Raw genomic sequence first — 12,587 nt, forward strand, 5'->3', positions numbered from 1 at the left:
CATTTTCAAACTTATTCCTTGATAATCAATACAATATTAGGATTTCTGTGTCTGAAGGCATGTATGTACTCAATATCCTGAGGTGAAATAACACAGAGTTAGCTTATCAAAGGTGTCTTTCAGCAGTAGAAAACTTTTGAAAATCTGAGGTGCATATGAAAGCTTCTTTTCTGAGGCACATGTCGGGCCAAGTACTTAGCACTAACATATCTTATATGGATTTTACCTGGCAAGTTGCAGTTGTAATTGCTGTTTTCCCCAGAGTGGTTATAAATTGGTGTTTACTTGTAATTAAATTCCCTCCAGGGTTTATTTTAGGGATATGTTCTATGTTGTTCTGCCAAAATTTACATTCATATTGATGGGAGCCTAACGCAAATGTAGTTGGAAAAATGTCAAGCTGGTATTTCTCAAGAATCTTGTTTTTCCTTTCCACCCATTTGTATATCTCCACCTTTTCATTACTTACTTTTTAATGTGCTGAGCTTCTTTGTTCATGAATGAAAGATTAACAATTTATGCTCTGCCTTTATTAAAGGTCTGGAATTTTTACTTTGTTTCTCTCCATTCTGCAGTTGGCTTGATTTAATCTAATTTGATTTCTTCTGTCCCTTTATTGGCTATCTCATCTTCAGTTGTTTTCTTTTAAATATCATTTGCCAAGACTTGTCTGTCTGAAACGAGCCCCCTAATTGCTGTGGTTTTCTTTTAAAGCTGGTTATGATAAAGACAAGTGGAGGGTATTTGCAGAAATACCAACAGCCTCATTGATCTGTTAAGATTCTCAGTTGGTGGTTAACCCCAGAATTGCAAGTCTGCCTTGCCTGTAAGCTTGGAATTAAAGTATTCAGCGTTAGTCATTTGAAATCAGTATAATTGCTATATGCAACCGTTCACCTCATTTAAATGTATAATTGATCACTGATTTGAGGAGCCTTAAAACGTACCAAAGATTTTAAATTACTGTCCTTAAATGTTGAGCATGTTTCTGTGCTTATCATGAAAGCTATGACAGAAGCTGGAATAGACCAATCAAAATGAATTTGGAAGTTGATTTAGTTCAATAATTGCACCTATTAACTTGATTTCATATTTTGCGCACCGTTCAACAGATGGGATTTCGACAGTTGACCCAAGTTCTGACTGGAACGCTCCAACAGAAGAGTGGGGAAACTGGCTGGTGGAAGAAAGCACTTCACCAGCACAGCCTGAGGATGTTGCTGCAGAAACTCAAAAAGTTAGTATCCCTGGCCATTGTTGCTTCCTTCAGTGACCTTCCCTTCTCACTACCGCCAGAGCTTATATAGTTGAAATAGCAGTGGGGTATTGCCTCAACAAACTCTCATTTGTTTGCATCTATATGTTTGACTTGAATCCAAGTCAATGTCGGCTCCTACTTAACCCATTTCCCAAGGTGATCCATACAGGCGTTCATTATCAATTACAGTCATTAATTTAGTGAGAGAATTCAAGTAAAAGAGCCAGAATGTCTTGGTAGAATTGTACAGGGGTTTAGATTACACTTGAATACTGACATAGGAAGAGAGGTTGAATCGATTAGGACTATACTCATTGGAGTTTAGAAGAATGATGATAGATCTCATAGAATCCTATTCAATTCTAACAGCACAAACAGGATAAATGCAGGAGAGGAGGGATTTCTTTGCCAAGAGAATGGGGAGCTTGTGGAATTCTCTGCCATAGAAAGTAGTTGAGACCAAAACATTGAATGTTTTGAAGAAGGAGATAGATTTAGTTCTTAGAGCTAAAGGGACTAAAGGGTGTGAGGTGAAAGTGGGAACAGGCTACTGAGTTTAACACTCAACCATGATCATCTTGAATGAATGATCAGGTTCAAAGGGCTGAATGGCCTCCCCCGTTCCTATTTTTGACCTTTCCATTTTGCACTAAATCAGTTGCGTGCAATGTTAGTGTTAGAAATAGTGTGCATGTACTCTTTAAGAGCATGGGCTCTTTAATAGCAACAGGTTGTAAAAGTTTCAGAACGTTCATGGCACAGGAAGAGGCTTCTGTGCTTTCCCCACCCCACTCCACAAAATTGAAGCTATTCATCCTAACTCACTTTTCCAGCTTTGGTCTATGGGTTTGCTGGTTATACTGCTTAAAGCAACAATAGTTTCTCCCTCGACCATCCTTTCAGACAGCATGTCCCATGCACCTGCTAACCTCTGCGTAAAAACCTTATCCTATTTCTATCTAGTCTTACTTCAGAGTATGATCTATACCCACCGGTCCCAGCCTCTGCTCAGGGGAATAGGTCCTTTGTCTCCACTTTCTCTCTTGGCTACTCATAATTTTCGACCTCTCAATTATATTCCAGTCTCATCTGTCCAATGAAGATAGTCACAGCTTTTTTCATTTCTAATCAGTTAGAATTCTCAATTTCTGGCAGCATCAATGTTGACCACCCCCCTGTGCCACCTCTAGTGGATTTGCTTCAAAATGGCTTTTTTTTTCCTTCCCCTATGTTGGCTTTGAATTGCTCTGCTCAGAGGAAGATGAGTGTTTAAAAGCAATCCCTGAGGCAATGTTGTGAGGACAAAATGGAAGAAGGGACAAATACCAAACAGGGAATTCAAGCCTGATGGAATGAATAAAAACAAAAGGGAAAAACATGAGCAGACTGAGCAACATTAGTGAACAGTTCAGAAATGAGTTAAACATAAGCAAAAAAAAAGAAATAAAATTATAAGACAGCAAACAAAAGAATGAGATGGAAAAGACATTAGAATAGATGGATCTGATGTTGCCTGCTGCTTTGTCCACCCCTCCAGAATCAATATCAGCTGAAGAATCCCACTTGCTTTGAAAAACCACTGTCTAGGTTTTAACCAGACATCGTCATTCCTTCTTTCAACACTCGGAACTCTATGCAGAGTCAAACTGAAGAAGCAAGGCTGTCAAATTTGCAGCTGTTCCATTTGTAACTTCAGAATTCCCAGCTGCATTGAGTATTGGAGTACTTGAACTTTTTGGGAAGGTTGGGTGGAGTGATGAGGGGTTTCTTCTCCTGAGAAACCTCACCTAGCACTTTTTGGACTTTAGCAGAGTCGCTTGCCAGTTGGTTTAACTTTCAGGGGGATTGTTAGAACACTTGAACAATGCAGCAGAAAGACAAATTCAGGGGGCTGAGAGATCATGATTAATGCATTATTTGTGTGCAGATATTTGAATGAACTTGTTCAGTCTGTGCTAATGTCAGTGTATTTACCTCGTAAATTATGTTATGAGCATGTTGATTGTCTTGGGATTGCAAATTATACAGTTACCTCGAGCACCAAAACGCGAAGTTAAGAAAATAATTAATTCATGGTTGAATTATTTTTAGCAATGCTATTTTTCTCCCTGAATTTAAGAAGCTGTTAACTGGAAACAAATGATAAAAATAGGATTGTAGAATGTGAACGAAAGGAATTAATAGCCCTAACAGTACTAAACACCTTTCTTCAAAGCATTGCTGATAGCAGAGATGTTTTGATATTTATTTATGGTATTTTGATCTCTCTTTGCCACTGAGATTTGCTATTTTGGGTACTTGTATTCAATAGAGAGTTGCTCAGCTGTCAGAAGCAGCCAAGTCTGTCAATGACTCGCACGACAGGAGTAATGTGGAGTGGTATCCTTAATGGTTCCAGATGCCATTTGGGAGCCACCTGAGTTGGAGACCTTCAGTAACACCTGACTCTCAAGTTGAGCATAGGGTTGCCACTCATGAAGCCACCTCCCAGATGCCACCCAAGGCTAAAAACAAATGTTTTGCATTGCGATCATCAGCAATATCAGCTGAGGGAAAACCCCCTTCTGACTTTAGAAGTATGAAAGTATCACTGTTCCACAGTAAAATTGATGTGAAATTTAACCAAGAAAGCATTAGTAAGTGGCCACGGGGAAAAAAAACCAGTGTGATGAGAGTTGTTTTCTGATTAGCATGTTGTGCTGATCTGGGGTTTACTGTTTCAGATGACTGTGAAGGTAGATTTAACTCTGCTTTTCTAAAGGTCATTGAACCTTGACTTAAAAAATAAAATTTGTCAGGCTGTAGAGAAAGACAAATGGCAATGTATCTGATTCGATAGGTTCTTCAGAGCCTACAATGGCTGGAAGGGCTGAATGCCTACTGTGTTTGATTCTATACCAGCTAAGTTGATAACTTCAGGAGGATACATTTGAAGGCATGCATGTCAGAGTAAAATCTATGTATTAAATTGTGGCAAAAAGAAGTTTTTATTCCAGAAAAAAATTAATTCTTTGCACTCCTGTTTTATGAACCTTCGGTCCTGTTCTACCAATAACATAGTCCACCCTTACAACCTGACGAAGAGGCTTACAAATTAGCAAAGGAACTTGATTGGTATGTGGAAGAAGTTGCATAATGTTTAAGAACTGGTGTGTTCCATTTCTAGCCGTCAGATGAAGAAAAAGAGAAAGCGGACTCTGGTCTGCAAGGTTCTGCAACCAGCAAATCAAAGAAGAAGAAAAAAAAGAAGAAAAAGGGCGAAGAAGGTGCTGCTGCTGCTCCTGTGCAAGTGAGTCACGTAAAAACCAAGCTGTACCCTCAAGTTATAAAAGACAGTGAGAGGTCTACTTCACAGAATTGCAGAGGTGTTACAGCACAGACTGAGGCCATTTGGCCTATTGTCTCTTCAAATTAGCATCATCTCATATTGCCAATGTCCTGCTTTTTCTAAATCCTCTTGCATGCTACTTCTCTTGAAATAATTCTCCAACAACATCTAGAACGCCTCGATTGAACCTCTCTCCATACTTCCAGGCAGTGTATTCCATAATATCTCAAAGTCCTCAAGATATTAACAGGAGAAGAAAGGGTAGATAAAGATAAGCTATTTCCATTAGTTGGAGATTGTAGAACTAAGGTGCGCAGTCTAAGAATTGGGGCCAGACCATTCAGGAGCCATGGTCCCAGCTATGCCTGCCTCTTCGGCTACATGGAATAGTCCATCTTCGGTAGTTACACCGGCACCATACCCTACCGTTTCCTCTGCTACATTGATGACTGTATCAGCGCCACCTCATACTCCCACGAGGAAATTGAACAGTTCATCAATTTCACAAACACCTTCCACACTGACCTCGAGCTCACCTGGATCATCTCAGACACCTGCCTCCCCTTCCCGGAACCCTCCGTCTCCATTTCCAATGACCAACTCAATACAGACATCTACTTCAAACCCACCGATTTCCACAGCTACCTGCACTACACCATCTCCCATTCCCACTCCTGTAACAACGCTGTCCGTTACTCCCATTTCCTCTACTTCCATCACATCTGCTCCCAGGAGGAGCAATTCCACTCCAGAACATCCCTGATGGCCTCCTCCTTCAATGACCGCAATTTTCCCTCCCATGTGATCGACAATGCCCCCCCCCCCCCAGTGCATTTCCTCCACTTCCTGCACCTCTGTCCTTGAACCCCACCCCTCCAACGACAACAAGGATTGAACCCCACTGATCCTCATCTTCCACCCCCACCGATTACCAGATACAATGCATCATCCTCCACTGCTTCCACCACCTACAGTCAGACCCCAACACCATATTTCCCTCCCCACCCCAATCAGCATTCCGCAGAGCCCATTTCCTCCGTGACTCCCTTGTTAGGCCACAACCTCCACTCACGACACCTTTCCCTGCCACTGCAAGAAGTGCAAGACCTGTGCCCACACCTCCCCCCCCCCTTTCCTCCATTCCGGTTGGAATGCCAGGCCTCTCAGAATTCCCGTGCATGTCTTTGTTAAGCCTGTCCCAGGATGGATGTATTGTCTCAGTTGCACTGGTGTCCCTCTTTGTCTGTGTGTATGGATACTTGTGATAGTTGGCCATGTCTTTTGGTGGCAAGCTGGTGTACATGTATCCTGGTGGCTAGGTTCCTGCCTATTGGTCTGATGTAATGTTTGTTGCAGTCCTTGCAGGGTATTTTGTGTATGACATTTGTTCAATTGGTTGTTGGTATGGGGTCCTTTAAATTCATCAGGAGCTTTTTCAGTGTGGTGGTAAGTTTGTGGGCTACCGGAACTCCATTAGCAAACATATTGCTTTGGACCCCATTTACAAACCTCTCAGAAAAAGAACCAAAAGTGATATCACCCCCACAACAGACCAAGACACACAAATAGCAAGCGGGACAGAACACCAGCGCTTCATTGGAGGCTCATTAATGTTACTAGCATGGTGACAAAACGTCTGAGAACAAATTTACCAACTCACCTAGCAAACGTACAGTCTGATCCATAACCTAAGCTACAAATCTTTTCCAAATTCGCAGATTCACTACCCTCTACCCTCATATGTTTTAAATGTGCAGCCCCTGATTCTGAGATTATGCCCTCTGGTATTAAGACTGTCCCAAACAGGGAGACAACCTTACTGCATCTGCCTGTCAAGTCTCCTAAGAATCTTACATGTTTCAATAAAGTCACCTCTCATACTACTAAACTGAAATCTGTGCTCATAAGGCAATCCTTTCATACCCAGTATCAGCCTTCCTCACTATGTATACTGAGATCAAGGTCATTTGTTCTTGACCTCTGGACAACCCTGCGTCCAGAAGCTTTTGTCTTATAATCCATTTCAAATGGTGTTTGTTGAATCATGGAGCAGGCTTGAGGATCTGAATGGCCCACTCCCCCTTATTTTTTATCTCCCTACGTAATCTTGGGTGCACTGTCTGAATCTGCTTCCACTAATATTTCAATCATTTCTTTCAAATAAGACTTGGCTAACTATTTTTGAAGATTATCAGATTGGAGAGCTGTAAGGAAAAAGGAATGGCAGAGGGATTAACTGGGCAATTTAAGAGCCATTACATCCATACAGGTTCAGTAGTCCTCCCTCCATATTATATGATTGTGTGAAATAGCTCCTGGGATGACCCCTCTGTTTGAGGTGAGAGCTCATTAAGCAATATGCTGATTAGATTAGTGACAGAAATGGGTGGTAGTTTTAGAAATAGCAAAGCAACAGAAAGAGTGATAAAGCTTTGAAAGTGTGCTTTTTGACAAACATCAAGCCGTTGACAAACAGTGAGCATGTGGACTTTAAACTTGAAGGAATGGCTTTGCCCGAGTGATGAAGGGGCTGTAAGGTATTATCTGAAATGTTCCTTAGGAAAAGGATCAGCTATCACAAAATGGAAGGGTAAAATACTATGAATGCTGGAAATCTAAAGTGTAAATAGGAAATGGTAGAATTACTGAGGTATGGCATCAGTTTGGCGGTTGGTTAGTTCACTTGGCTGGTTTGCAAAGCACTATGATGCCAACAGTGCAGGGCCAACTCCATACCAGCTGAGATGCCCATAAAGGTTTTGCCTTCTCAACGTTGCCACTCAGCTGTGGCATGGTGACCTTCAGGTCAAACCCATCACTAGTCATCTAGTGGTCTATGGTCCACAAGGAGTATGGCATCTGAGCTTCTATCTGCAGAGAAAGGAAGAGTCAACATTTTGGATCAGTGACCCTTGAGAACTGGCAAGAGTTTGAAGTATAATAGGTTTTAATAGGTCTACAAAGTCAAAGATAGGAAAAGAAGAAGAAAGAGCCAAATAGGAAATCTGATGGAGTGAAAGCCAGGAGAGATTAAACAGTAACAGGAATAGCGATGCATCATATCATCGCTTAGTCATTTAAACTCTCCTGTCAACCACTCCATTATATTCCTTTTTGTTCTTTCAGCACTTCACCCTTTACCTGCCTGTTTATTTGCTTTAATACCTGTTATAGTTATTGTTTCTCCAGTTCTGATGAATGGTCATTTTCTTGAAGCATTCATTCTTGCTCCACAGAGATTGCCTAACTTAAACAGGAAAATGGCTTCAGAATAAGCATAGCTGCACAAACCAGATCATAATGTTGAGATGCTTTGAGAAAGTATAATGAGTTTAAATTGCCTGGGACTTAACTTCCCGAGTACAATCGATAATTTTCATGTGATGCAAAGTTAATTGAAGATATTGGGCTGCAGAGCTGAGCAGGATATGCTACAGGGTATTTTGAATATACTTCAGAATAAAGGTGACAGATGAAATCCATAGAGAACATAGAACAATACAGCGCAGTACAGGCCCTTTGGCCCTTGATGTTGCGCCGATCCAAGCCCACCTAACCTACACTAGCCCACTATCCTCCATATGCCTATCCAATGTCCATTTAAATGCCCATAAAGAGGGAGAGTCCACCACTGCTACTGGCAGGGCATTCCATGAACTCACGACTCGCTGAGTAAAGAATCTACCCCTAACATCTGTCCTATACCTACCACCCCTTAATTTAAAGCCATGCCCCCTCGTAATAGCTGACTCCATACGTGGAAAAAGGTTTTCATGGCCAACCCTATCAAAACCCCGAATCATCTTGTACACCTCCATCAAGTCACCCCTAAACCTCCTTTTCTCCAATGAAAACAGCCCCAAGTGCCTCAGCCTTTCCTCATACGATCTTCCTACCATACCAGGAAACATGAATTAAAAGATAATTATTGGGCCAAAATTAGGATATCATCCTGCCATTGACACTTAGAATATTATGTAGCGTTCTCCAGTACAGGGAGAATATTCTGAAGAAGGCAGCTCAACCCAGGACATTACTGTAGGAATTCCTCAAGATAGTTTCTAATCACCTGTTTGAGATATTATTGTATATATCTGGAGCCGGTGGGACTTTAACACAGGCCTTCTAGCTCAGAGGGAGGGATGCTATCACCACCCCACAAGAACCCAACAAGCATCTTCAGTTATTTAACGCCTTCTCTCCATCATAAGGTCAGAAGTGGGGATAATTGTGTAACGTTCAGTGTCATTCTTGACTCCAGATACTGAAGAAGTTCACAGCCAAGGCTTGGGCTGAAAAGTGGCAAGTAGCATTCACGCCACACAGATGCCAGCTAATGAGCATGTCCATTTAGAAACAATCTAGCCATCGCTCCTTGACCCTCAATAGAGTTACCATCACTGAATTCCCACTATCAACATCCTTGGGGGCTACCATTGACCAGAAACTAAACTGACTTGCCATATAAATACAGTAGCTTACAAGAGCTGGTCAGAGGCAAGGAATCCTGCAGCAAGTAATTCAACTCCTGACTCTCTAAAGCCTATGCAACATCAACCAGGCACAAGTGAGGACTGTGATGAAATACAGCAAGCACTTCAAAATTGACACATCCGGAGCAAAGCACTCTGTTTAATTGGTACCACCAACATTCAGCTCCTCCACCACCAACGCTTACTAGCAGCAGTGTGTGCAATCTACAAAGTGTTACAGAAATTTACCAAAGCTCCTTTGAAACCCATGACTACTTCCATCTAGAAGCTCAAGGGAAGCAGATACATTAGGATTCTATCCCCTGTAATTTCCCCCCAAGCCACTCACTGTCCTGTCTTGGAATTATATCATCATTTCTTATGTATCATTGGGTCAAAATCCTGGAATTCTCTCCCTAACAGTATTGTGCATCTAACTATAGCAAATGGACTGCAGCATTTAAGAAAGCAGCTCCCTATTAAGGACAACTTGGGGCAGGCAATAAATTTTGGCCCAGTCATTGAGTATATCCATTGAGGTTGATCAGTTTCGAATTATTAAGGATAGTCAGGACTGTAATAGTACAAGAAAATGGCATTGAGGTGGAAGACCAACCATGATCTAGTTGAATGACGAAGAAGGTTTTATGGGCTGAATGGCCTCACTCCTGGTATTATTTCCTTTGTGTGTGATGGAGTTTTCCCTCCCACACAACACTCTGAAATTTGTGCTTCTCTGTTTCTGGCCTGTTGAGTTTTCCTGATTTTTTTTAATCACTTCACAATTGGCTTTCTTTGAACTTTCTCTGACCAAGCTTTTGATCATCGCTCTTGACATCTCCTTATGAATTCCGTTTCAAAATTTCCGCATCACTGACCAAAGCCAGCATTTGTTGCTCACTCCTAACTGTCCTTGAAATTAGTGTCTTGCTGGGGGCCAGTTATGATGGAATATTTGGAGTCATATGTAGGCCAGAACAAGTATGGACAGCAGATTTTCTTCCTTAAAAATTCTTAACAAATTAAATAGGGATTTTGTTTTAGAATGTTCTTATAATGCCCCTTCAAATGCTTCATTATGCTAAAGATATTAAAGGTGCTATGTAAATGGAAGTTGCCAGTGAGAGCTACAAAGGTTAAAGTAACCAATGCTCATGTTCATGGAAGGAAGAACCCGTATATCTTAGTCATTAAACATATTTGGATAAGCATGATAATTTGGCTATATCGTTGAGCATGGTCCTTCAAACATGGAGGAACAGTTTCACGTGAGGTGATGACCACATGCAAAAATCTGAGCTAAGTTTACACTGGAAGAGATTGGATAAGTGTCAGATCATCAGACAGGCAACTGTAGAAATTTGAAACTAGAAGCTGTAGAGATTTCGCAGAACGTTGTTGGTTTGATTCATAACTGTGGATTATCTTTGGTCTTCCCAAGCAGCATTGTGGATTAATCAGATCATCCATGATCTTATGGAATGGCGGAGCAAGCTTGAGAGGCAGAAGGGCCTACTGCTCCTCATTCTTGTCCATATATTAATTATAGCTGTTTAATTATTTTGTCATGCATTAGAGCAGAGAAATGATATGCAGTGCAAACTTCAGACTTTGTTCAAAGGTGACGCAAGATGAAGCTGTTTTAAATCATTGGTCACTGGCCTTATTTTATTCTGACAGATTGTGCAGTCATGATAATATGTGATTACACTGGTTGGATCAATCTTTGGGTAAAATTCAGTAATATTTAATTTGTATTTGAACATAACCTAAAATATATTTTATTTCAGATCCTCATTAGTTTTCTTAATGGCATATGCTGGAATCCTGTGGGTTTGCACATGGAAACTCCTTGATTGGCCATTGTGAAGTTCCAGTCACACTAAGATGTGTTTTCATCCCTGTTATCATAATGAACCTGTGCCTTAAACCCTTATTATTTGCAGAATGCTGTGCATTTACTGCAGATTCGTTGTTTTACATTCAGAATGACTTCACAGCTGCCTCAAGTACATGAAATCCAGACAAGTGGTCTCATTTGCCACTAGTGAAATTGAATTAAGCAACATGAATAAAAAAGTAAAGTGGCAATTAGAGGCTGAAAAAAATGTAATCCAATCATTTGAGTTGAATGAGCAATGCCGTGGATAAAACCAAGTCAGTGTAGTTGCATGTAATTATTTTTAATTCTTGTGGTTGTGTGGTGACACCCCCCACCAGAACTTGAGCATGTATTTGAGCTGACAATTCAGTAATTCTCATCCTGACTCCCCAAAGCCTGTCTACTGTCTATGATGCAAAGTCAGGAGTGTGATGGAATGCTCTCCTCTTGGCCAGATTAGTTCAGTCCAACTTGAGAAGCTTGCCCCCATTCAGGATAAAGCAAGCTCTCTTGCTTTGTCATTGTAATGGCATTGCTGGTTCCATAATTATTTACAATTGACACCACATCTCCCACCTTAAACGGTCACTCCCTCCACCATAAGTATATACTGGCTGCAGTATGTACAAACTGCAAGGTGCACTGCCACAACACTCCAAGCTGCCTTCAAAAGCACATTCCAAACCTATGAGCACTATCACCTAGAGCAGAGCAGGCTCCAGGGGCTAATTGGCTTACTCCTTTAAGAATAAGCACAGCAGGTACATGGGAACACCACAACCTGCAAGATCTTCCCCAAGTTGCACAACATCTGAAAACTTCGAGGTTTTCCAGTTCCAAATGCTTTCTGAACTGTGTTCGGAATAGCACTGGAAAGGAAAGTTGGCAAATGAGAGGGGAGAAGGTGATTAGGGAGAGAGGTGAACTGATTCTAAAGGGCCAATCTTTAAATACATAAAGGATTGAGAAAAATATTAATGTAAGCACTGTGCTGCGTCATTAACCTTCATTACCATTAACAATTAAGGAATTATTTTCTTGGGTTTTAAATGTATCACTATTTCAATGTTTTCTGAATTTATGAAAGGAGACTGAGGAACAAGAGAAGGAATCCATCAGTGGAGATCAGGAGCAACTTATTGTACAAGACCAGCCTGAAAAGGAGATAGCTCCACCTGTTGAAACAATATGCACTAGTGAACCAGCAGAGGTAAGAGTGAACAGCGGGGTCAATGTTTAATAACATACTCAAAATTGCATTGTCATTGGAACAGGAAGTGGCCATTTTGCATCTCTTTTTTCCCCCCCCCCCACCCCCCCCAACAAACAAACCAAGATGGTTCTTCCATTCAAACAGACAGTGTGATTGAAAGCTAATATAAAGCTAATGTTCTAAATGATATTGATAGAGGATTAACTGACTAGTAGAAGACAGCCAGTTGGGATAGAGGAGGCATTTTAAGATTGGACATCTGTAACTAGTGGAGTGCAGCATGGCCATGCTGGGTCCATAATTATTTACAATATATATTAATGAGTTGGATGAGAAAGTAAGTGTACCATTACTGAGTTTGCAGATGACTTGAAATAGGTGGGAAGGCAAATAGTGAGGATGACACAGTCTGCAGAGAAATGTAGACCATTAGC

General features: G+C 41.1%; 1 protein-coding gene across 2 annotated transcripts in view; it reads left to right on the forward strand.

Moving 5' to 3' along the window:
• The window catches only part of LOC140476871 (protein LYRIC-like), a 96,767-nt gene that overhangs the window by 76,354 nt on the left and 7,826 nt on the right, over nucleotides 1-12,587 (forward strand). For both annotated transcript variants that reach the window (XM_072569742.1, XM_072569741.1), the window contains 3 exons: nucleotides 1,113-1,237; nucleotides 4,425-4,547; nucleotides 12,028-12,150. In XM_072569742.1, the coding sequence (XP_072425843.1) occupies nucleotides 1,113-1,237; nucleotides 4,425-4,547; nucleotides 12,028-12,150 (371 nt within the window). The remainder of the gene's footprint in view (nucleotides 1-1,112; nucleotides 1,238-4,424; nucleotides 4,548-12,027; nucleotides 12,151-12,587) is intronic.

This window comes from Chiloscyllium punctatum, chromosome 5 (genome assembly GCF_047496795.1).
Source record: "Chiloscyllium punctatum isolate Juve2018m chromosome 5, sChiPun1.3, whole genome shotgun sequence".
Taxonomy (NCBI): domain Eukaryota; kingdom Metazoa; phylum Chordata; class Chondrichthyes; order Orectolobiformes; family Hemiscylliidae; genus Chiloscyllium; species Chiloscyllium punctatum.